This window comes from Crocodylus siamensis, chromosome 3 (assembly GCF_052110815.1).
Source record: "Crocodylus siamensis isolate JL-2025a chromosome 3, ASM5211081v1, whole genome shotgun sequence".
Classification (NCBI taxonomy): domain Eukaryota; kingdom Metazoa; phylum Chordata; order Crocodylia; family Crocodylidae; genus Crocodylus; species Crocodylus siamensis.
The window spans coordinates 258141306-258167892 of NC_143397.1; the positions used below are offsets into that span (position 1 = coordinate 258141306).

The 26587-nt window shown below is 46.6% G+C and overlaps 1 protein-coding gene across 2 annotated transcripts in view; it reads left to right on the forward strand.

Moving 5' to 3' along the window:
- Window positions 1-26587, forward strand: part of RHPN1 (rhophilin Rho GTPase binding protein 1) — a 56803-nt gene that overhangs the window by 4572 nt on the left and 25644 nt on the right. The window contains exons 2-3 of one of the 2 annotated variants that reach the window (XM_090040763.1): window positions 9828-9943; window positions 23458-23586. In XM_090040763.1, the coding sequence (XP_089896889.1) occupies window positions 9828-9943; window positions 23458-23586 (245 nt within the window). Of the gene's footprint in view, window positions 1-9824; window positions 9944-23457; window positions 23587-26587 lie in introns of both variants that reach the window. The other variant, XM_090040761.1, reaches the window with a different exon arrangement.

The following is a 26587-nucleotide window of genomic DNA, read 5'->3' on the forward strand; positions in this document are numbered from 1 at the left end:
GTGATGATTAAGGAGCAGAAATTACAGTGATCATGTGTTGTAAAGCATCAGCTGCTCCCTTATCAAAATGGCCTCTCAGTGTATGGCAGAGATCTCTTCTGGAGGATGAACATTTTGGACCTACACTGGTGTATGTCATGAATTCCCTTCGATAACCCCAACGTGCAACCTCTCTTATCGCCGATGAATTCTCCTTTATATGCATCTCTTCTTAGTTTAACAGGGCTTGCAGTTTCAGCTGAAGCAGTTCACCAGGAAATGAGCAGGTGGCAAGAATTACTATTTCTCAATTTCTCCAACTTGCATTTTAACTTGAGGGCTGTTTAATTCCCTTCCACGCAACTCTTGGCTGGGCATGAGACTGCTTCGGACCTATGGACTCATGTGCTTGTGACTGCTGCCCATGCTGGCTATAGGAACACGGGACTGGCAGGGTCTCACCGGTCCAATGAGTCCAGTTCCCTGCTCTTGCGACAGCCGCATCCTTTAATCCATCCCTTAAGCTGATCAAGCTTTCCCTCAAGATCAGGAAGGTTGTTTTGCTGCTTCTGTGCCCAGGGAAAATCTGTTTCAGAACCTCGTGGTTAGAAACCTCCTTTCATTTCCAGACTACGTCTTATTTATGACCAGGGTCCATCCAGCACAGACAGCCTTATAGTTTCATAGACGTTAGGGCTGGAAAGGACCTCAGAAGATCATCGAGTCCAGCCCTCCACCCAAAGGGCAGGAAGTCAGCTGGGGTCATAGGATCCCAGCAAGATAAACATCCAATTTGCTCCTGAAGGTGTTCAGTGTAGGTGCACGAACAACCTCCGATGGCAGACTGCTCCAGACCTTGGGGGCTCGGACAGGAAAGAAATTCTCCCTTATGTCCAGCCTGAAACGGTCTTGCAGTAGTTTATGACCGTTCGACCCTGTCATCCCTTGGGGCGCTCTGGTGAACAAACGTTCCCCCAGATCCTGGTGGTCACCCCTGATAAACTTACAGGTGGCCATCAGATCACCCCTGAGCCTGCAGTTTTCCAAGCTAAAGAGCCCCATGGCTCTCAGCCTGTCGTCGTAAGGTCTGTTTTCCTGACCTCTGATCATGCACGTGGCTCTTCTCTGGACTCTCTCAAGCTTCTCCACATCCTTTTTTAATTGTGGAGCCCACGACTGGATGCAGTACTCCAGCTGCGGCCTCACCAAGGCCGAGTACAAGGGGAGAATGACGTCCCGGGATTTGCTTGAGAAGCATCTATGGATGCAAGCCAGCATTTTGCTCGCTTTACTAGCTGCAGCATCTCATTGAATTTATTTTAAAAAACACAGCCCTTCTAGAGTATTTGAAATTGAACATGAAACCAGCCACACACACATACACAACAGGATTGCTATGAGAACATCATCTACCACATAGAAGATTGGTATGTAAGTACACTATGAAGGATTGTAGTTATACTTTAGCTTCAACAGTTCTCCCTGTCTGGTTTTTACCTTGGATAAATTTAAACAGCCTCTTTCTCTCAAGCTGGCTCATTGAAACAATCTGTGCTCTTTTCATTTTCTCTGAAAAGAAGAGGTTTTCTAGCCCCAACCCCTCCCCCTGCACCTGTTGCAGCTTGGGTAAGGGTGACCAGTATTTCCACAGTACTCCAGATGAGACTTAGTACTATACATCCTCCTTGTCCTGGGAATGCCTTTCCTGATGCAGTCCAGGACTGTATTTGCCTTTGGGCAGTTGCAGTTCATAGTCATCCCATGGTAAACGAATGCAGGATGCTTCTTCCTCGGCTCTTTCCATCTGGTGAGCCATTGGCTTCTGGCAGAAGTTCTTATCAGCCCGTTGCTGCCCAGCTTTGCTCTTATAATTTTGTGTTTCATCCCATTAGGTTGCACCAGACCTCAGGATCATTCAGTTCTTCCTGTATGCAATCCAGGGATTTGGGTTTTCTGTTTCCCATGGGAAAACGGTGAAAACTGCGAGATTTTTATCTCTTGCCAGAGACAAATGCATATTTCTCGTTTTACTGGAGAAACCTGTGGATTTTGCAGTTTTGCAGCGAGCCCTCTGCAGGCGGCTGGGTGGGAGCGGGAGGAGGGTGGTCTGCCAGACAGCCTGGAGAGCAGCTCCCACAGGTAAGTGGAAGGTGGGGGTGGTTTTGAGGCCCCCGAAGGAAGGGAGTTGGGCTGGGGTTGCTACCCGGCTAGGCAGTGCTTGGGACCTGGGGCTGTAACACGCAGCTGCACAGCCCCGGCGGGGAGTAGGACAGGACTGCAGGCAGCTCGTCTGGGGGGCTGGGGCTGGATTCCTGCTGCTGCATGCACTCTTGGGGGTTAGGGGGGACCCATATGCCCCAGATCTGGGCACAGACTTCCGCCCTGCTGCCCTCCCCTAGGGCCTCCGCTGCAGAGGCTCTGGGGGAGGTCAGTAGCCCGCAGCATGCAGTAAGCAACCACTGCTCTGCACACAGATCAGGGGGTTATGGGTCCCAGTTGCACCCCCTAGGAGTGTGTGCCACAGCGGGGAGCCACCCCCAAACCCAGAGCGGGCAAATAACAGGTGGGGAGCCGGGCTCCACTCCACTACAGCAGCCACCGCCTTCTGCCAGGGGCAGGAGACTGCGGACTCAGGTCCCTGGCCCCATAGCCCTGGCAGCTGTGGGGGGCCCTCCAGCAGGGCTGGGGGAGCAAGCTCTATGGGTGGGGGGTGAGGAGCACCAGCAGTGCTGGGGGAATTGTTGGGTAGCAGGGGTGGGGAGTGAAGGGCACCAGCAGAGCCAGGGGGGACTGTGAGGGGCTTTTCATTTTAATAATGGATTTTGGGGTTTTATTAGAGAATTTGAGATTATTTGGGGGTTTTTTTATCAGTGGGGGGAGAAACAGGATCCCTGCTGATATCCCAGCCCTTCTTTGTATCAACAGTACTTCCTAACCCGGTCAGCTGCAGATATTAGCACTGGCCTCCTTTTGTGCCGAGAGCTTCAAAATAAAATTACTCAGGCAATCACCTAGACATATTTTGTGATACTGCACATGTTGCTTTTCCAGGTCTCTAATGTTTACAGGGGCATCTGAGCCTAAGGGTGCAAAGTGCAGTGTGTGATGAATGTTGTCTATGCTGCATGTAGAGTATGCAGGAAGGACTTGGTTACACAAGGAGACTTAACCCCTGAGAATTCATACAATCATAGAAAATGGGGGTGGGAAGGGACCTAAGGAGATTCTAGGGGTGGGCAAAATGCGGCCTGCGGGCCGGACATGGCCTGTCAAACCATTCTATCGGGCCCACGGGGCCCCTAAAAAATTTAGAAAATTTAATACTAATCTGCCCTGGGCTGCCTGTTATGCAGCCCTCAATGGCTTGCCAAAACCCAGTAGGCGGCCCTCCGCACAAAATAATTGCCCACCCCGATCCAGTCCAACCTGCTGCTCAAAGCAGGACCAGCCCCAACTACATCGTCCCAGCCAGGGATTTGTTGAGCTGTGTCTTCAAAACCTCCCAGAATGGAGATCCCAATACCTCTCTGGGTAACCAGTTCCAGAGCTTTACTAACCTCCTTGTGAGAGTTTTTCCTAATATCTAAATAAGCCCGATTCCCTCAGCCTCTCCTTGCAAGTCATGTCCCCCAGCCCCTGAACTATTTTGTTGCTGGACTATCTCCAGCTTGTCCACATCCTTTCTGTAGTTGGGGGGGGGGGGGGGGTGCACAGCTGGACACAGGACTCCAGATGTGGCCTCCCCAGTGCTGAATAGTGGGGAAGAATCACTGCCTTCGATTTGCTGGCAGCGCTCCTGCCGATGCAGCCCAGGATGCCATTAGCCTTCTTGGCACCAAGGGCACACTGCTGGCTCATATCCAGCTTATTATTATAATTATAATTCTGCTATTTAAATTTCCTCATCTAGACAAGGTTTAAGGCTGTGCAGGAGAGACCTAATGTAATCATCTTCCATGTGTAAAGGTCAGAGTGGACAGGTGACAGCCCCCTTCTCTGGAGTCATTTCACCCAATGTGATATAGCTGTTGCCTGTCTGCAGTTATCTTCAAGGCAAACAGGACTGCCAGTTAGCCATGAGGCAGTTTAATAGTGCCTTCTACTTGCATCTACCACAGAACAGCTGTCCAGCTGTGCCCTCCAGACCAAGGTGTAACATATCAGTATAAACCAGTGTTAGTTGCACTGTTGTCTTCCCAGACCCTAAATTATCCGCTGTCCTCACACATGCAAGCAGCCTCATCTGCCTCTGCTCCCTGTTTGTAAAGCAGCCAGCCTCTCATTCCTCTCCCCGCCTCTGAAATGAAGCTCTAGCACATCTCCGTATCACACTTGTTGCCCTTGCATGTCGAGACTGAATGTAATATTGCTTGGCAGGTTTCTTTTGCGCATAGAACAGCCTTGTTACAATAATACTGGCTCTAATCCTGCCTTGTCAGAGGCGATAAACTTCAATGCTGGACACAACTCATGTAACTTAATGACCCATACCTCATTCATTTTTCATGGCTTTCTTAACATATGCTGCACTCCGTGTGCATACAAACCACGCCAATTTCTGGTGGGTTTATGAGTGCAACAAAATTTATGACCACCTGCTGTGCATTTTTTTTTCTACTTGGTTTAAAACCTTCTACAAAGGGGGGAGTGAGTTCCTGTGTTGTACCCTGATTTCGTTCAGCCCTTACACAAAAGTCCTATTCTGCAGTCAAGCAGCAAAATGCTTGAAGACCTGCTGAGGGCCTGAGAGATGAGCTAAACACATTGAGAAGGTTAGGTGCTTACTGCCTCTCAGGATCAACCCTCGAGGTTGTACAGGAAAGAATAAAGCCGGGGAAATATCAGCTGGAAAGACTTAGCAGGTGCCCTTAACTTCTTACCACAGTAACAGGATAGACTGTGGAAGAAATGAGTCTTAAATTATTCTGCTATCACTGAAAGGATGATTTTCAACCAAACCAAGTGACTTCTTTTGGATTTGCTGGAGTACTGAATGTTGGAGGAGATGGACACCAAGCTGCATTTTTTTGAGGGAGCATTTTGTAAGTGTTTCAGCAAAGCCAGGCTGCCATATATCCTCTCAGAAAATGGAGAAAAGACTAATTAAACCTCTTGTTGCTCAAAGGTCCTTTGTGTTCTAGAAACATAGAAATCAGGGCTTGGAGGGACCTTGGGAAGTCATTTAGTTCAGGCCCTTACTTCAGGCAGGATTATCCCCATCCAAACCATCTTAGGCCCCTGACAGATGTTAAAGTAAAAGCATGACAGGATCTGCTATGGGATCCCAAATGTATGTGGCAGGAGGTGCAGTTGTGGGATCCTGCATCACATCCCACTGCCCCATGTTGCTCATGAAAGGGACCTTCTCCCAGGCTCCCCCTGCATGCCCTTGCCTGGCTGGAAACCCCATCAGCTGGCCAGGAGTCCCCACCCCAGTGCACATGGGGATCTGGAAAGACTCTTGTGTGCTCCAAGCCCGGGTACTGGCCACACCTTCAATTAAGGGCATAATGAAAACCAGCCACAAAGTAATGACACATTACATATAATAACTCTGTGGCTGAGCCCTCGTTTTATCACTCCATTAATTGACAGAGTGTGTGGCCAGGTCACTACTTAAGATATGATTAATCGGTTAATCAGTCTGAAGTGTAACATCTGTGAGGGCCCCCCTGAATAAATTTGATCTAATTATTAAATGCATGAACTGATCCTCTCCTGTAGTTACCAGTTGTGTTGTCCCAAAACACCAAGAGCACTCTACTTGCCACAGGTGAAACAAGAGATCACACTGGTATTGAAAGCACCCAATTTTATTTCCCTCCCCCAAATCAATGATTCTTTTTCTAAGGATGAAATTCTTACTCCAGGGCCAAATCTCCTGGATTATTTTTCTTTATACATTTTTTTTTCCCTCCTAAATTGCAAGAGCAGCAGGGGAGGAGGACTTTACAACAACTCTAGTGGGTGGCAATGGACTGCTTGCCCTAGCATAAACCATGCAGTAGTGGTGCGTTGTGAGAGCTCTTTTGCTCTTCACAAGGCTTTTTCTCACGGTCTCATGGGGAGCTGTGGAGGGTTACCCAACTTTACAATGGGTGAAGGAAGCCAAAGTGCAGAGAGATCAAATGAATTCCCTATGGGCAGTTAGTCTTACAATTTGAAGCCGCCCTTCCCATAACATGATCCAGTCCAGCAGCACTTGACTTGCAAGCTTCATTTTACTGTGTTTTTCTGGCCGGGTGCAAATTGATAACAACCTCATTAAATGTGATTGTTTAAATTGCTAGATGCAGTGTTCAGCTAAAACAGGCAGCAAACAGCAGAGCTTATTTGGCTGCTGCAGTGTGAACTCGGGGCTTTGCAAACAGCAGAGCGCAGCTTCCTTATCAGTAGGTAGATAACAGTTCAGACAAATCCAAACAGCAACAACTTCCAGAGGATGTTGTGAAGGAAAATAGAAGGAAATGTCTAAACTTACAAGGAAATTCCTGGAAGAAGGCACCTTCTCCATGCCCAAACGCCAACGCTATTAGTGATCTGCAGGTACCTTAAAGGACTTGGGTTATGAGAAGGTTGATGTATGGTGCTATTTAGGAATCCAGTCCTGTGATAGCAGCTCTTGCTAGGCACTGAAGGACCCAAATCACCAGTCACTTTTAAAGTCACAACAACATAGGCGCCTATAAATGTCTGGTGGCAAGCACCCTCCAGCTCTACTCCAGTGGAAGTGCTCATAACATTTAACAGCAGGCTTGTTGCACTGTTGGTTGCATGTCCTACAGAAAAGAAAAAAGAAGAAGAAAGTTTGGTTTGTTTTTTAACATTTGTCATGAAGAGTCCCATGTAATAAGTTGAAGATCCACTGCAAAAGAGCTCTTTGCTTCTTCAGAGAGGGCTCCTTAGACTTTCTGGTCTCTTGGGATATTTTGTATTGACCTTTAACAGATCCTTTGGGGAGTGTGTCACTTGTTAGTCTTGTGACACATGGTTTACCTCCTCTAGGACTAGCACTAGTCCTGCCATACCTCCCCTCTTCCCTTCTCCCAATTTAGCCACCAACTGGACCTCATCCAACGTTGCTCTAGGATAGCAGTTTTCAACCTTTTTTCATTTGCGGACTCGTAAAAACTTTCAAATGGAGGAATGGACCCCTTCAGAAATTTTGAATGGAGTGGCAGACCCCTTTGAATTGTAAGTGCAAGTATTCACATATTTTTAATTGATCATCATCCTCTTTTGTGGACCACTTAAACGTACCACAGGTTGAAAGCCACTGCTCTTGGATTTCTAACTTCATCACTGAATTAGTCACCGTGACCTCTGGATTCCTTGTTCTTAACAGCAAGATTCAGGCCTTTAGTTAAATTCACCTTTGAGGAAGCGGTGTCACACAAAGACCCCTACCCATTTTGTGGTTTTGCACTTGCTCTTCAAAGCAATGATCTGTCTTTGGGTTATTAATTTCCTTTCAGCCCTTGGAACTGAGATTTATAGGTCAGCTAGGCAGTTCTTTAGCCTTTGTGTCGTATTTAATAAACTCTTACAGAAGGATCTGGTTTTCTCCCCTCCCCCCACCTTTCCTCTTCCTCTGATATTTGTCATGAATACACAGATTACTGTAAAACAGAAAAGCTTCAAGTTTTTCCTGCCAGATATAGCAACTTCTGTTCCTCGGCCTCCGATACTCTGAGTGTGCACTCCAAGCTAGTATGTAAAGTAATCACAAATGTCTGTGCTTATACCTATAACTTATTTCTTCAGATTGGACAACTTGTTTTGTATGACTTAGAAATACCCAGAGCAATTTATATACAAAAAGATGTTTCATCTGCAGTTGTTTAAAATGCAGTGTTTTTCACTCTCATCCCAGTTACTAGTCTGGACTAATAACATCTCAAATATTTTCCCACTCCTAAAGGAAAAAATAAGTCCTATTTCTTGTCACTCTGTGTGCAAACACGGAAGAAGCAATGTTTCAAGTCCAGAGAATTTTTTGAGTGCAATCATGAATTGGGTTTTATCAGTCCTGGTAAATTGGCATCATAAGGTCCAAAACAAGAGCCAAGACCTGTATCCTCTCCTTTTGCAACTAAGATAACATCCTAGCTCTCCTTAGTTTGCAGAGGCAGTGCTTGCAGGTGTCAGCAGTGGTAAGATCACATTTCATAGGTGATATCTTCTTCAAGCAGCAGTTCCCTTGAGCAAGAGAAAAAGAAGTCCCTTATGGACTTCTCCATTCCAGTTTAACAGACCTGGGATCAGGGTGCATCACCATCGAGATGCATGTATCTAACCTGGCTTCCCACCTATTAAAACTTGGTGGTGGCAAAGGGAAAGCAAGGGTGAACACACAGCATGGAGACATGGGGGGCAAAGACAAGGGCAGTCAGTTGATGGTGCTGCACAGTCAGCTTGTGTAAGCTGGTTATAATAGCTGTCCTTCCAAAAAGTAGTTTTGAGTAATACTTTTGACCTAGGTAGAAAGACAATGGGATCTTGAGAGCATCTGAGAAGAGGAGAGGGAGGAATGAGTTTTGCTTTTTCTAAAGCCTCCAGATGATGGGTAGGAAGGTGTCGTGCTGCTTCCCAAGAGATGCTTTCTGATGACCCGAAGCTTGAGCCTTGCAGCAGGGTGACATTCACCTTGCATTTACATTAGCATTCAGCTGGCTGGGGTGGGAGGTGTCACTGTGGTCAGATGCCAACTGCTTGCCCAAAGGTAAGAAAAGTGAAGGCGGAGGTCTCCCTATGAAAACAGCTGCCCTGCCTCACACCCTGCATTTCACCCCCCAAAAAGGCCCTTTCTGTAGGGCTGTGGGGCTCCTCGGGAATGCATTTCACTGCTTCTTTGAATTGTTCCCTGTACAATAGAAATCCCTCTCGCCTGAGTTAAGCTTTTGTGCCGTGGAGGAATCTGAGAACCTCCTCTTGACAGTGCCTCCATTGGGAGCCCCTATAACATTCCTTTGCTTCCCCCTTGTAAGGCCAAAGAGACGAGGGTCTGTTATTTCCCAGCGCAAAGGTTAACCACCTAACTCATTCCCTGCCTGGGAACGCTCTGACCCACCAAAGTATGGGAGGGTAGAATAAAAGCGCTCTTTAAATACAACTCATTTACCTATGCCCTGACTTCCAGAGCTGTTGAGCAAGCTCCAATCACACCGATGTTAGCAGGCACCGCAAGCGTTCATCACCTATGGGAAGCGACGTCTTTAGCATCCAGGCTGTAGGCGTGCGTGTTCCTATGATTTGAGACTCCCAATATCCTAAATCCATCATTTTCTGTCCATCCCCTAAAGCCTTGGAAAGGAGCTCTTTATGTGTCATTTGTAAAACCCTGGATCATCTATAAAGGAAGTAGTCATAAAAGTCAGTGTGGCATAACACCATCGTTAAACTCCATTTCAGCATCATGGAGGAGAGTGCCAAAGGCGGGGCAAGCCTTTGTAACGAAGCCGTAGTTTGGCATAACTTGGACAGCTGAAGCAAACATGACTTATAGGCCCAGCACAGAGAAGAGGGCCCTGAGAATATACTGCAGTAGGAGACAGCAGCTCTGCTTGAGTCATATTACAAACTAAAGAGGCACTTCACCTGTGTTTTTTGAGTATGGTCTTCACATCTCAGCCTGTACCAAAGGGAAGGTGATCTTGCCCAGGGGAAAAAGAAACAGAGGGTTTTGTGTTCCACTGCTTGCAAACAGCCAGCTTACAGATAGTGCTGCAGTGAGTCTCCAGAGCAGACCTGAATAAGGAGCTGGCAAAGCTTGGATAGGAAGGAGGGCAAGCTTCAGCAAAGGTGCTGTGCTATCACGGGATGTATTCTGATCACCTTTCTCTTAGCAGGGCTGTGACCCTTTTGCACAGACCCAGCGCAGCAAGCTGCAACACCGTCGCGCACGGATCAACCAGCAGATCAACAAGGAGATGAGGATGAGAGCTGGGGCGGAGAATCTCTTCCGGTGAGTGCATAACCCCTTGCTGTGAGCACCTGGGCACATTGATGTCATTCTCTGCTACTTTCTGTCACTTTGGACTGTTTGATACTCCTCTCTAGTGGGAAGCAGTGATGCGTCCTTGACTTGTAAGGAAGAAAACTGACCAGCTGCATGAAGGTCCAGGGCAGATTGTGGTTAATCACATCTCATTTAAAAACACAAAATAATCTGTATTCCCTTGCACCCAGTACAACCTCATTCTGAACCACCACTGTCACCATGAGAGGATGGACAAAAGACCTATCCCCATGAGTTTTGTTTTTGGTGTTCCTAGTTTTACTCCCCTCCTCCCTCAATTTTGACCCAGCTGGAGAGAAATAATCACCCTTTCCTTTGCTTTTATCCTGCTAATGCTTTGTCACTGGCCTTAAATTATGGGCATTTCTTCTGACTGTCAGAGCTCTCTGTTTTACTGAGATCTGTGCTTTCATTCATGCACACCTCTTTCTATACCACCTCCCTTTCTCTTTTCTGCCTTCTTCCATTTCATCCCATAAGCTTGTAGGAGTCTTCCCAGTTGCATGGAACAGGCTCTTCTGTCTCAGTATCCAAGAAATGACAGGCCTCAAAGTATTCCAGGTCCCATGGTTGTACCCTTTTTTGTGCTCATTCAAGCTTCCTCCATGCCTTTAGACAGCATGCCTCTTTGGGATGGATTCTATAATCTGCAAGTGAATGACCTTTCTCTATAAAATAGTGTGCATGTTTACCTCATTATTGATTAACAGTTGTTTTAATATCTTGGAAATTAATCAAAACTGGTTTCTGTGGTGGGTGGAACAATGGAAACCAACATAGACCTGAGCTCAAGCATAACCATGGGTATTTGGAGATGCAGCGTGATAACTGTATTGGTGGGTGAACCAAATTCAGCCCTGATGAGAGGTGGGCCCATTGCATGCTTATGCTTGGACAGACTCTGGCCAGGTAACTCTTTGCTATCTGTTGTTGTAGAGCATACAAACACAATGTAGTCCCTTTTCCTGGGGTTTAGCTATAAATACAGGCAGCCAGTCACAGCCAATATGGGATACTGATTGTGAAATATTGATATGTTGTGCTGTTTTGTTTTTTATGGGTATCTTGCTTTCATAAGCATTTTAAGTGAGAGATTTCTTAGCTCTTACATATATTGTGTGCCTAAACAGCAGGATAGTGAGGTGAAGGTGTGTCATGCTATGATAAACTGTTTTAAGGGTGTGGAAAATACCTTGTATATGAGCACTCATTGGGCATATCTACACGTGCATTAATGTGCTTTTTCTAATGCACATCAATTATAGTTTTTAGTTGTGAAGGACTGTAAGTTCCCTTCCAGTCCTTCGGGTCCAGACCCCCCTACATGTGGGCAGGAAAGTCTGCTGGGATCAAATGATCCCAGCAATATGGGCGTCAAGGTGTTTTTTGAAGATTGCCAGCATGGGTGATTGTACCACTTCTGGGGGCAGCCTGTTCCAAACTCGCAGCACTTGGCTTGTAAAGAATTTTTTCCTTGCGTGTGGCCTGAAGCAATCTTCAGTTAGTTTGTGCCCGTTATTTCTTGTCCTCACCTGGGGGGCCATGGTGAATAGATGCTCCCTCAAGCCCTGATGTACTCCCCTGATATACTTATAGGCTAAAATAAAGTCCCCCCTGAGCCTTCTCTTTTCAAGGCTAAAAAATCCAAAGTCCCTCAGCCTTTCCATATATGTCTTAGCCTCCAGGCCTCTAATCATGCATGTGGCCTTCCTCTGGACTTTCTTGAGCTTTTCCACATCCTTCTTGAAGTGCAGTGCCCAGAACTGGACACAGTACTACAGCTGCAGTCTCACCAAGGCCGAGTAAAGCCAGAGGATGACATCCTTAGCTTTGCTTGAGATGCCTTGGGGGATGCATGCCAGTGTTTGATTAGCTCTGCTGGCTACAGCATTGCATTGGTGGCTCATGTTCATTTTGTTGTCAAGTCAGGCACCCAGGTTTCGTTCAGTTATGGTGCTGGCAAGCATAGCCTGTAAGCGTGCTGTGGGTTATTTCTCCGCAGATGGAGCACTTTACATTTCTGGGTATTAAATAACATCAGGTCGAGGTCTGTCTGCCCACTTCACAAGTCTGTCCAGGTCAGCCTCTATTGCCAGCCTGTCTTCGAACATGACCACACCCCCCAACTTAGTTTGGTGTCATCAGCTGACTTTTTGCCAGATTGTTTGTAATACCTCCAGTGTGAGGCACTAAATAAATGTACATTAAGCTGCCCTAATGCGCAGTACTGAAATCGCACGTTTAAGTGATGCTTAAGGCACAGTATCCTATCTTACTATGCATTAGTGTAATTGCGTGTTTTTTTATGTGACACTTTAACGTGCGGTAAAATAGGCTGTTGCTCATTAAAGCGCACATGTAGATGTGCCCATTTTGTGTTAAATGTCATAGAAAATGAGGGTGTGAAGGGACCTCAGAGGTAATCTGTTTCAACAACCTGCTCAAAGCAGGACCAGTCCCAACTACATCATCGCAGCCAGGGCTTTGTCTAACCAGGTCTTGAAAACCTCGATACCTTCCAGGTTGAAGGCTGGATACCTTCAAGTCAGCCGGCCCTGACACCTTGCACCCCAGGGTACTCAAGGAGCTGTCAAGCGTCATCCCTCAGCCCCTGGCACAGGTCTTCAAGAACTCCTGGTGCTCCGGTGAAGTGCCCAAAGATTGGAAGAAGTCCAATGTGGTGCCTATCTTCAAGAAAGGAAGGAAAGTGGATCCGGCAAACTACTGGCCCATCAGCCTAACCTCTGTCCCGGGGAATGTCTTAGAAAAGATTATCAGAGAGACCATTCTTAACAGACTGGCCAATGGCAACATCCTGAGGGATAGCCAACACGGGTTTGTTGCGGGTAGGTCTTGCTTGACCAATCTCATTTCCTTTTACGACCAGGTGACCTATCACCTGGGCAAGGGAGAAGAGATTGATGTCATATATCTTGACTTCAAAAAAACCCGTCAGTCTGGTATCACATGCTCACTTAGCAAAACTGGCCAACTGCGGCCTCGGCTGCACCACAATCCTCTGGCTGGGGAACTGGCTCCATGGTTGGACCCAGAGTTGACAGGAGCCAATCGTTGTGGTGCCCTGTGACCAGTGGGGTCCCTTAGGGCTCTGTCCTTGGGCCTACACTATTTAACATCTTTATTAATGATGTCGACACTGGTGTCAGAAGCAGACTGGCCAAGTTCGCCAATGACATCAAACTCTGGGGGTAAAGCATCCGCACCTGAAGACGGGAGGGTAATCCAGGCAGATCTTGACAGGCTTGGGAAATGGGTGGACAAGAACCTGATGGTGTTCAACACTGAAAAATGCAAGGTTCTCCACCTTAGGAGGAAAAACCTGCTGCATCCTTACAGGCTCAGTAGTACTATGCTGGTTAACTCTACAGATGAAAGAGACTTGGGTGTCATGATTGACCACAAGATGAACATGAGCCTTCAGTGTGATGCCGCAGCTAGGAAAGCGAGCAAAACACTGGCTTGCATCCATAGATGCTTCTCAAGCAAATCCCAGGTTGTCATTCTCCCCCTGTACTCGTCCTTGGTGAGGCCGCAGCTGGAGTACTGCGTCCAGTTTTGGGCTCCGCAATTCAAAAAGGATGGTGCAGAGCAGAGCCACATGCATGATCAGAGGTCAGGAAAACAGATCTTATGATGATAGGCTGAGAGACATGGGACTCTTTAGCCTGGAAAACCTCAGGCTCAGGGGTGATCTGGTGGCCACCTATAAGCTTATCGGGGTGCTCATCAGGATCTGGGGGAACAACGGTTCACCAGAGCCCCCCAAGGGATGACAAGATCGAACGGTCACAAACTCCACTGTGACTGGTTCAGGCTGGACATAAGAAAAACTTCTTCACTGTCCGAGCCCCCAAGGTCTGGAACAGACTGCCACCTGAGGCGGTTCAAGCGCCCACTTTGAAAGCCTTCAAAACACATTTGGATGCTTATCTTGCTGGGATCCTATGAACCCTGCTGACTTCCTGCCCCTGGGGCAGGGGACTGGACTCTGATCCTCTGGGGTCCCTTCCAGCCCAAACGTCTCTGAAATCTATGAAACCATTTTCAGTGCCCTCCACTGGACTCTCTCCAACTTGTCCGCATCCTTTTTGTAGTGCGGAGCCCAAAACTGGACACAGGACTCCAGCTGTGGCCTCACCAGTGCCAAATAGAGGGGAAGAATCACTGTTTGATCCACTAACAAAGGCCTGATGCAAGAATGGGAATAGGGATGGGAATGCAAGCTGTTTCTGTGTTCATTCCTTGGTGCTTCTTGGCACTTGGCAGTGCAGTAGAGCTGAAAAAGGTACAGGAGTGATATAGATGATTAAGGCTGCCCCTTATTGTTTTAGAATCTCATGAACCATAGCATTGTAATGCCTCATCTAATTAAAAAGGACTTGAAATCCTGATGCATGCTGTTGCACATGGGTCTGCTTTCCAAAGCCAAGGAGAAATGTGCTACGTCAGCAGGAATGTGCCTGGCTATGATTTTTGGTGTAAACAGCACGAATCAAATGATACCTGTTTTCTATGTGGGTGGCAAGTAATTTTCCTTCCTTTTCCTAAAGTAAGCATCTTAAATCCAGTGCAGTGCAAAAAGAGTGCAGGGGAGCTGGAAGGAATGCAGGGCAAAACACAGGCGACTTAATTACACTGCTGGGGAGTAGTAGGAACATCCCACTGTCCAAAAGGAAAATGTCTTGAAGCAGCCCTCTTTCTTTGCATGGTGAAAAGCATTTGGATTTGTGCTTTTGAGCAGCGTTTACTCTGTGGTAGCTCTCCCTTCCATGAATCTGTTTTGAGCAAAGGTTGTAATCTGAAGCAGGCAAAAATGAATGGCCTGTTGTTTTAAAGAAAAGCAATAGTTGATTCATAGAATTATAGAAAATGAGGGTTGAAGGGGCCCCAGGAGGTCACATCTAGTCCACCCCCCTGCTCCAAGCAGAACCAGCCCCAACTACATCATCCCAGCCAAGGCTCTGTCTACGTGGGTCTTCAAAACTTCCAAGGATGGAGCGTCCACTACTTCTCTTGTTAGCCCATTCCAGTGTTTTACTCCATCCTGGTGAGAGAGATTTTCCTAATATCCAACTTCAACTTCCCTTGCTTCAGCTGGAGCCCATTGCTCTTTGTCCTGTCATCTGCCCCCCCTGAGAACAGTCCAGCTCCAGCCTCTTTGCAGCCCCCCTTCAGAACCCCCTGACATATAGCAAAGCATAGTGATGGCCTAGTAATGGTCTTTTCCCAGAGAGACTTCTGGACCTGGGCTTCACTGAGAATTTGCATCAGCATTGCTGGAGCCATCAAGGCAAAGTGTTGGCAAAGGAAAGCTGTGACTTATATTGAGGGTGTTTGCTCTCAGATAGGGTTTACAGCTTTCACTGGGTCCTGGTCACTGGTTAATAAACCAAATTCCAAATAGAGACCAATTCCTAGTCTTTTTTTTTTTTTTTTTTAAGATCTGTCCAGAGCGTAGCTTCTCTTTCCCCGAGAAGCAGTGATAAATGATGTTTAACATAAACCACAAGCTGTGTTTGCCAAGCAGTTTTGTTTGCTAGAAAAACAAATGGGACCAGCCAGTTAAATACAGGGAGTCCTTTCCCTCCTTGTTCAAATACTGTTGGCTCAGCAAAGCAATCGGGAAGGTAAAAATGTCTCCAGTAAGCAGTATTTTTTTTAAATATCTGTTTGTACAAAGTTAACTAAGTAAACACTTGATAACTTGACAAATAGATGGATCAAGGCTCCGTGGTGCAGGATCCTCATTAGGTCACACTTGACTCCTCCACGGGGCGGGGGTAGCGTGAAGCCTGGTTGCCACTTGAATTGCATCAGTAGTGCACAGGCTTCCTTTATGGGGTGAATTTTACCTTTTCAGGAACACTTGCCCAGTCCCAAGGGCACTACATGGGATACTGGGTTTTTGAGTCACTTCTGTTCCCCAACTAACTTCATTTATGTGGAGACAGAATCTGATTCTGACCAGCAGTGCATGTCTCTGGGGTTACTGACCTTTTTTTAAAGCAGCAAAATACAGTGGGAGAGAATCTCTGCCTTTTTTTTAAGCGTCATTTCCTCGCGCTTGTGCACACAAACACACAGTTCTGCAGCCAGAGAGGAAGGATTCCTAGGTTAAAAAAACATTCTGCTTCAGATTGGAAATAAAACAGCAATCCTGATGTCTCGCATATACATGCAAAGAGATTGAGTCAGCTGCTTTAAAATGCAGGCAGCTCATCAGGGGAGATAAAGACATGTCAAAGAAAGATCTGTGGCCAGTTGAGGCTCTTGAGTAAAACTTCTTTAAAATGGGTCAGAACCAGACAAAATCTGACCAATAGCATGAGGTCCAGTATAAGGCACATGGGTAGAATTACCGTGAGACTAATGAGGCAGAAATGGTCAATAAATACTTCTCTGCTGCACTGGGAAAGAAGCAGGATGATGTGTTCATAGCGTGCAGGGGGTAATTCCATCGACAGTTGTGGAGGAGGTTTAAAAAGGAGTAGGCGGGGAGCACTTTGAACCTCTTGTCTAAAAAACGAAAATCAGAATACTGGGGAAATTCCAGGCAATTGCTGGGGAGAAAGCTAGCAATGCTCCCGTATTTAAAAGGGAAATTAGGCTGAGTAACCTGCCATCAGTCCAAGGTAATAGATTGCAGTGAGTAAAGAGTTGAAGAGATGGTGGTGTACATGAGACCCCTGCCCCTTGGGAGTTTTTTGTCTTACTGAAACCAGCCAACTTTCCAGACTAGAAAAAGCTTCAACCGAGTCAGGCTCGGGGGCCGGCCGTTCTGCTTTTTTATTTTTTACTATGCTCCGTTGAAAAGAGACATGGCGTGATTTAGTGTGAGAGGCTACAACACATTTCAGCAGACAATAGCTTTCCGCTGCCATTGGGTTATCTCTCCCGGGTTTCTTTCTAAGCAGATAAGAAGGCCATAATCAGCCTGAGAAGTTGTCTCATCGGAGCAGGCGACTTGCTGCAGCTGAAATCAATCCATCATGTTTACATCTCCTGACATGAAATAAAGGGGATGGAAAGAAGGGCAGTCAGCGGAAGGCTGATACGGGCAGCTGTATGACAGGCGTCTGCTGCAACTGGGTTGCTGTTTGCACAGGAAAAGCAGCACCTTTCCTACTCGGGGGGGCTTGTTTGTGAATGCCTTTGACTGGAGCAGCTGTGTAGGTGAGAGATAGAAAATGCCCTTCCTCTGGACACCTTGCATCCAAATATATGGTTGATCCAATAAACAGATCCTACTTCTTACATCTTCCCTGGGCCCTCATTGCTACGGCACTAATACCATTTGAACCTTTGTCAGAGTGAGCCTTGACACTGCACACCTTCACTCCCATCTCCAGACTTGCCAGTCTTCCCCTTTAGTCAAGTGATGAATTCATGCAAGGTCCCAGTCATGCTCAGATCACAGGATGGGCAGTGAATGAGGCCATAAGTCTGAAAGAAGAGAAGCTGAACTCTTGTGTGTAATGCTGTGAAGTTCTTCTCGTGTCCTCATGAACTAGGTGATTTTTCCAGAAGTGTACACAAGCAGTGGCTCTTTCCATTGCTGCAGTGAGGTCCTCCTTCATACAGGTCTCACCAAGGGGTCAGCAAACGAGCGTGTGCTCCATAGTCTGCACTTCACCACACCCGCATCGATCCGTGTCATTAGAGTAGCCTCATCTGATCATATTCATGTTTGATCTTCCAGTTTGCATGCTCAGGCGATTCAGGCATTGCCATGTTGGCTGGTCAAGATCCACCCATCTTGGAAGGTTCTTCTGGGGTTTCAAGTCCCCTTCAGAGCACCTGATTGCATTTAAACTTTCCTTCCATAATCTCAGTCATGTCCTGTCAGCCCTTGATTCCAGTGGTGCAGCAGTAGTCACAACACTCTTTAGCATTTTAAGCCATTTAGTTACTTCTTTGTGACCATACAGTAGATGCCTGGCATAATCCTTCTGCCGTGATCCTTTCTTTTTGACTCTGCCTTTCTTCTGATATCAGGTGGTGCAATGCCAGCCAGTAAAGGGCTTACGGGTCGCACCCAGAGTGGTGGATGAGTCAGCATCAGCCTGGAAAGATGCGGGCAGTAGAGTCCCAGAAGGCTCAGTCCTTGGACCGGTGCTGTTCAATGTCTTCATCAGTGACTTGGATGAGGGCATGGAAAGCACTCTGTCCAGATTTGCAGATGATATCAAATTACAGGGTAAAGTTAACTCACCAGAGCGTAGGGAATGAATCGAGGCAGATCTGGACATGTTGGAAAAATGGGCGGAACAGAATAGGATGCAGTTCAGCAAGGACAAGTGCAAGGTGCTGCATCTAGGAAGAAGGAATCACCAGCACACTTACAGGCTGTGGCAGGACCTTCTCAGCAGCAGAAAGGGATCTTGGAGTCGCTGTTGACTCCAAGATAAACCTGAGTCGTCAATGTGATGAAGCGATCAGTAAAGCTGACCACAACTTATCGTGCATTAGCAGGTGCATCACAAACAGGTCCAGGGAGTTGATACTTCTCCTCTATGCAGCACTGGTCAGGCCGCAGCTGGAGTACTGTGTCCAGATTTTGGATGCCGCACTTCAAGAGGGATGTGGATAACTTCAAGAGGATTCCAAGGAGGGCCACTTGTGTGGTTGAGTGCCTGCAGGCAAAACCCTACGAGGAGAGATTGAAGGCCCTGGATCTCTTCAGCCTCTCAAGAGAAGGCTGAGAGGGGATCTTATGGTTGCCGGCAAATTCACCAGTGGGGGACGGCAAGGGATAGGAGATGCTCTGTTTACCAGGGCACCCCGTGGAGTCACTAGGGACAATGGCCACAAACTGACAGAGATTTAGGTTGGACGTCAGGGGAACTTCTTTACAGTAAGAGTTGCCAAAATCTGGAATGGGCTCCCAAGGGAGGTGGTGCTCTCTCCTACCTTGGGGGTCTTTAAGAAGAGACTGGACATGCACCTGGCTGGGGTTGTCTGACACCAGTACTCTTTCCTACCCAGGGCAGGGGATCAGACTCAATGATCTGCTAAAGTCCCTTCCAGCCCAAACATCTATGAATCTATGAAATACAGGCTATTCTTTGGTGTTGGCCTTAGACATCCTGTTATTTCACGACACCCATCATTTAGCATTGGGTCTGTTTTCTTGGCATGAACTGATTGTTCCCAAACTGGACATGCATACTCTGCAGTAGAGTAACATGAAGCAATAGCAGTGGTTTATAATGTAGCTGGTGACCAACTTTCAAAGTATGTTGATGCAGGCACTGACTTTCCCTTTCATCTTCTCTACTTGTGCTTTCAAGGTAAGCAAGTGTTCAGTCCAGTGAAACCCCCCCAAGTACACGGGGTTCGGGTGATTAGTCAGTGGGATTGCATCTGAGATGATGTTTAATTTCTGTTTGGCTTCATTGTGGCTTAGGTGAAAAGCTGTGACCTTCATCATGGTAGGGTTTGTATAAAGCTGGTTCTTATTGTAGACATCTGAGAGGTTGCTCAGCACACGTATCCATCTGTTCCTGACAGCGGACAGTCCTTCTCTTGTGCAGAGATGGTACACTGAGCCACAGAAGGTTTTAAGTCCTTTCTCATCAGCATATATGAAGCTCCTCATATTACTCTGTATGGGTTGGTCACTGGTATATATGTTGAATAGGACTGGCGTTAGCATGCTACCCTGTGGGAGGCCGGTTCGTTGTAGTCTCCAGCAGCTCCATTTCTTGCACAGTTTACATAAAAATGTCTATTCACCAAAAGAAAGTGGAGAAGCTGTACCAGGTGGTAGTCATGCATTGTCGTATTATCAACTTCGGCAAGTAGGTTTCAGTGGTTGACTATATCCTATCCCAATAATAGGTCTACGAACACAGTCAGTGTTTCTCCCCCCACCCCATAGGCCTTCATGGCATGGAATAGAGCTGGCTGGAGGAAAGGCCCATATCTGTGATTGTGTAGGGAGGGAGGTGTTTATCTATAGGAACCTGCTTTCATTTGCTGCAGAGGTTGGAAGCCTTTTAGTGAGTAAAAGAAGAGCATTGCAGAAAGAGAAAGGAGGGTATTGGGGATTGCAGCCATGGAGCAGAGCCCAGCCTTTACCCCTAAGTCTGTGCACAATATTGGGCATGACGTTGGTGTCTCATGTGTGATGATACTCACTTTCCGGATGCCTGCTGAAGTCCGACTCATAGATATTCTCAGGGCTTCAAAACTCAGTGGGAGCTGGGCATTCGGCTTAGAGATTGCTATCCAGGGGTCAGCACTCTGAAAAATCAGGTCTCAGGCACATCAAACTGAGTACCCACAACTACCAGACACTTTTAGCCATAAACCCTCTGTGGCACAGTTTACCATTTCTGCAGTAGGGATGGTAACATGCCCTTGTCTAATAAGGGAGTTATGAAAGAGGACTGACTGTGAAGCACTAAGCTACTGCAATGATGAGCATGATAGGAAACCCCACAATGAAACTACAAATTCCTTATTGAGAACAAGGTTTGGAAAGTGCAAACAGTTCACAAGAATATCATCATCCTGCTCTATAAACTTTCTCACTATTAAGATGGTGAAGCACTGCAGCAGGTTACCTAGAGAGGTGGTCAAATATCTATCCTTGGAGGTTTCCAAAATCCAGCTAGATAAGCCTTTGTCTGGGATGATGTAGTTGGGGCTGGTCCTGCTTTGAGCAGGGGGTTGGACTAGATGTGACCTCCTGAGGCCCCTTCCAGCCCTCATTGTCTGGTTCTTTCAAGGGCCTATTGCATCCCCTGTCCCAGAGTATCTGTATCCTAGCATAGTGCAGAAGTAAGGAGACATAACTTTCAATGTGTCAGGAAATGCAAGAGTTAAATTTTGGCTAGGGTTACCTTGTCCCCCCACCACTACATCTTGAAGCAAATATGTCACTTGGACCACAGTCTGGAATTCTGATAGTCCCGTGGAGATGAATACCAGTCCTTGTGTGTGTTTGTCTTATAAATCAAATATTCTCAATTTTGAGTTCATATTTGCAGTCTCACTCAAAAGCAGTCTGAGAGCAGCTTGTTCAATGTTGCTGCCAGTAGCAGAGCAGTTCAGGAGACTGACAAGTGCTATATGCTCCAGCTGTTGCCAGAGATAATTATTTCCTAAGAGCAACCAAAGTGAAGGATGCGGCCTGTGCCTCGCGTCATGGAGTCTCTTCCCTCTTCGGAAGCTCTCCTGTCCATCTGTCCTTATTTTGGCTTTCAGTCTCCTGGCCCTTTCTCATTACTGCCTTTCTTTCAGTCTACTGTCAACAGTGCCAGAAAGTTTTTAGAGAATTTTGAAACTGCACTTCATAGCAATGAGGGCAAACAGAAAGAGAGAAAATCAGAAGAGCCAGTTGCAGCTAGAAAAGCACATTAAAAGTACCAAAAGTCATCTATAAATGAGTTGCATCTAAAAGCCAAGGAAAGTGTCAGCCCCTTACTGGGCTGGGAGGGGAAGCAGATACCGAATGAAAGAGAAGAAGCTGAAACATTCAATATGTTCTTCACAATAAAGGTCCGTTATTAGATAATTAGTATGGAGGGCAGGGGAAGAGACACTCAACCTGAAGGAGAGAAGGAACTAGAGAGAATTTACATTATTTACCGATAAAGACATCTGAATAAGATTTGCTCTAGATTACTTGAGGGAATTGGCTGAAGTAATTGCAAAGCCACGTCCATCTTCTCTGAAAACTCCTGGAGGTCAGGTGAGATTCCCTGGGGGCTGGAAAAGGGCCATCGTTTGCTTTCTTTTTGGAAAGAGAGGTTCAAAGGGAGCCCTAGGGAGAAGTTACAGGGGGGCTTCGCTCCCCAGAAGGCTACTAGAACATCTCTAAGCCCTCGGAGCATATCAAAGTGACAGGTAATAGCCAGCACAAACTTCCTGAGATCAAGTCATGCCTCGTTTGTGTCTGTGATGAGGTGACAGGCCTCGTGGATGGGAGGTGACCAGCGAATGCCATCTGCCTCGACTTTTGTAAGGCCGTTGGTTCAATCTCCCATGGGATCCTCCTAAGTAAGTTTAGGAGGGATGGTCTAAATGAAGCTTCTGTAAGGTAGGTGCACAACCAGTTGGGTTTAGACTAGGATCTTGCCTGTCAGTAATGCAGTGGAGTGGGCTGCCCAGGAATCTTGTGAAATCTCCTTCATTGAAGATTGCCAGGCGGAGATTGGCTAAGCATTGATCAGGGATGGTTTAGGAATAGCGCATGTGCATGGCTTCAACTGGACAACCCTTGAGGTCTCTTGTAGTCTTATAATTGTCATGCTCAAAGCGTGGTTATCAATGTCTCTATGCTAAACTGGGGGAGATGTCAAGTGCTATTTGCCAGAGGTCTGTCCTGTGTCTGGTACAATTAAAAATTCATGACTGCAGGATGGAAATGAATATGCCCTTAGTAACTATGTGGATGAGACTAAGATGGATGGAGTGGCAGGCACTGTAGAAGACACGGCCTGAAATTAGATGATATTTCATAAAAACAAATATAAAGTCTTGCACACTGGACAGAAAATAGGGAATGATTGGCTCAGCTACAACACTCCAAAAGAGGATTTTGGGGTTATAGTGGATCACAAGCTGGGTATGAGTCAGCAATATAAACTTGTTGCAAAAAAGCTAGTAACACACTGAGATATGTGAACAGCATTGTCCTGTAAGTCACAGGAAGTGATTCATCCGCTACTCCAGGCGAGGGCCTTGTTAGTACTGGATAGTGTGCCCAGTTTGGGGCACCGCCTCTTTGAGAAAGTTACTGAGAAATTGTCCAAAGAGCACTAAGGATGATAAAGGTCTATCATGTATGAGGAACTGTTTAGTCTACTTAGTCTAGAAAAGAGAAGATGGAAGGGAAAGTCCTCCAATATGTTAAAAAAAAAAAAAAAAAAAAAAAAGTTGTTATAAAAAGGATGATGATCCACTGTTCTCTGTTCACAGGAGACAGGGCAAGAAGTAGTGGATTTACATTGCAATAAGGAATAGAGATTGGATGTTAGAAAGAACTCAAAGTATGAGCATGGTTTAGAGCTAGAATACATTATCTAGATACCTTCAAATCTTATCTCCCATTCTGAGTCTGTAAAATGGAACAACGACTTTCTTGGCTCATCACTGTATTCTGGAAAGTCCTCTGAGACTCTGAAATGGCCTACACACACGTGAGATGGTGTTTGTATACTAGGTCCTGAAGGCTTATGGTTTTAACATGGTAGATGATTGGCTTTTGTCCTGTCGACCATGTAACATCTCCCATTCTCCACCTCCTGTCCCAACACCTTTGGATTTTTTTTGCTTATTGGACCACCAAAAGTTGCTCTGTAGACCACTGGCTCACTGCTTTGGATGGGACCTTTTATAGGGTGAGAAAGGGAGACCCTATTCTAGCCCTGTACACGTTTAATTGAATACCTGATGACAAGCATGGCCTGCCTTTTTTTTTGTATTTTCAGAGCCACCAGTAACCACAAAGTAAAGGAAACAGTAGCCTTGGAGCTCAGCTACGTTAACTCCAACCTGCAGTTACTGAAGGAGGAACTAGAGGAGCTGAACAGCTGCATGGATGTGTACCAGAATGACAGGTAGGTTGTGCGGGGGTCTCTGGCCTGAGTGAGATCGCTGCTACAATGCTGTGGTCTGAAGAAATGGAGAGAGCAAAGACACATCTACCTATACACTGATTTATTTCCACTGTGGAAATGTGCCTGATACAACAACCTATTTAGCAGTAAACTTGGTCTGCTGAAGGCCTCAGTAGTTGTATACAATGGAAATTGGGGTCTCCTGCCCTGGAAAGCCATGGAGAGACCTTGTTATTCTGTAGATTTCTTCAGGGGAGGTTTTGAAGGCCTAGTTGTGGAGGAAGTTTGTAGTTAGATTTTAATTATCCAGCTACCTGGGCCAAGCGACGGTCTGCTCACGGACTGGCGCTCTGCCTCCCAAAGGGATTGCATCTGGAGAAGCTGAGCCCAGGGCTGTATCGGAGGGTCCCTTATTCCCACTGTTCCTGCCATGCAGGAGTTTGCTTGGTCAAACTGTTGCCTTGCTTTCCTAAGCTAATCAGGATCTGGCCCTTCAGAAAGAGTACTCTGCAACACTCAGAGCACAGAGCTAGATGTTTAGAGACTGCAGCTCAGGATCAGCTGTTCAGATGACCTGCTTTGTTACCTCTTTTATTTTCTCCACCGGGATTGTTCCAGCTGTAAAATCAGTGAGCTAACCCAGAGGTTTCTTGACTAACATCTGTAGAGCACTTTCTTAGATGTTGTTTTCCAAGTACAAGAGGGCTGATGCAGGAGTGGATTTAATGTCTCCCCTTGAACCAGAGGGGCTGAAAGATCAGATTTCCCTCAAGTGTGATCTGTACTGTAGGTGAAGCTTGGGTATTTAATGAGAGTAATTAAAAGCATTGCGCTTGAGGTGCCTGGCTGCCTGTTCTTGCTGCTTTGCTTCTTGTGAAGTGGATTATTCACTCGCTTTTATTTCCCCATCTGATTTTAGAGGCCAGACCTTTTATTAATTGAAGCATGCTGTTGCTTTGAAATGCTAAACCCAGCAACCTCATCCGCTTGACTCACAGGAGCAGTAATCCTAGCATGGTAGCCAGCAGCAAGCTGACATGCTGGGACCTCTCAGCAGAGCTGTTTGTCTGGGTGAAAAGGGAAACAACCCCCAGGGTGAAACTATCAGAGATGTTGCAGCAGATTTGAAGCTTGAAATGCACTCCCTCACTGCCCTGCAAAGCTGTCTGCACAGTTCTCTTATTCCCTCCTGTTCTTTCTTGATAGAGGATAGTTGCATTTCTACTGCAAAAGGAAGGAAACGTGTGACCCTCTTGCAGGGTGAAAAAATGGTAAAGTGTGAGCTGCTCCCTTGGTGACTCAGTTTTGCCATTCATGAATAAAATGGCAGCCTTCCCCCCTGCTTCTGACTGGGTATCGTACCTGTGTGTGATTTTAGAGGGAACCAAAACTAGATTCATAGATGTTAGGGGCTGGAAAGGAGCTAGATGGAAAGGAGTAAGGAAGCACAGCCCATCCTACTGAATCCTGGGGTTGACTCTCTGGAGCTTGGCATTTCCCCTTTTTCTTAGTGGTCAGCCCTAATTCTGCATCCTTTTCTCTCATTACTTCTTTTGCAAGGTGGCTGTTTACCTGGTGAAGGGCTCTTCTATACAGGTTCTTTGCCTAAAAGCTCCTTGGAGTATGTAAGGATTGCTGACTCTTTTCTAATCCTATCCTCAGTACACGCTGGCCATGAGGACAGATGATCCCCAGCTCTCTGAATAATATGGGGTCCCATACTGAAAGCGCCCGGCTCCCAGCTTTTGTCACTATCTACAAGGGCCCTGTTTACTGTAGGTATAAAAAAACCCCTGCAAACTGAACAAACCTTCTTTGTTTACTCAGTGCATTTGTCCCAGGCTGAAATCTCATTAGAGAAAAAGCGATAACCACTTTTCCCTGCTAATTATAGCTCTTGTGAAGCCATTGATTCAGGGACTAAGTAAATAGGAACAGACCAAACAAATGGATGCTTGCTTTCCACGCCTGCCCTCCATTTTTTTTTCCACTAGCCTGTGATATTTCAGAAACAGCTGATAAACTCCTGGTGTTAACGAGAGACCCGGGTTACAGAACCTGTTGTTGTCTAAGCCCCGTCTGTAATCGTTCTGACCCCGCGTGACCTCCCCCTCCCCTCCCACGGCTCTCTCCACTAGCCTTTCCTGTCTCTTTGAACCTCTCCTCTGGGAGGCTGAATAGATGGTTATATGCTGGCATGCCCAGTGAAGAGGAGTGGATAAGTTCCCAAATAAACAAACAGTGACAGGTATATGGGGGGAATGGTGGTTTTGCAGGGCAGTGATCCTTTGACTTTCTCACCTGTAGTGGGATCTTTCTTCCAGATTTCCTTCCCTGAATGGTTCAAAAGACCCATGGCTGTGTCCGATAAGTACTTTGCACAGATGCATCCCAAACCATTGATCTGAGGTCTGATGGTCCTGATTTTGTACTTGTAGCTGTTGTAAAAGGGAAAAATTTAACTCCTGATCAAGTGAATGGGATTACAGCAGCGTGTGCTGCTTTGGGACCTGTATCGGTGAGATAAACAGTGTCAAATCATTGGAGTTGAAAACTTCCAAACCTGGCAGTGCAGAATCCAAAATTCCCAGCATCAGAGTTTTCAGGTTTGTCATCCAGCTTTGACTATCAGGGGCAGAAGCTTCATAGAATCGTAGCAGTGGGGTCGAAGGGACCTTGTAGATCTTCAAGTCCGACCCCCAGCCTGGGCAGGAGAAAAACTGGGCTCAAATAACTCCAGCCAGGTAGGCATCAAGCTTCTTCTTAAAGACCCCCAGGGTAGGAGCCAGCACCACTTCCCTTGGAAGTTGGCTCCAGCTTCTAGCCGCCCTGACCGTGAAGTCATTCTTGCGGATGTCTAATCTAAACCTCCTCTCCAGCAGCTTGTGGCCGTTATTCCTTGTTATGCCGGGGGGCGCTCAGGGAAACAAGGTCTCTCCCAAACCCTTCTGGTCCCCCCTCGTGAGTTTATCGATGGTCACCAGGTCCCCCCTCAGCCTTC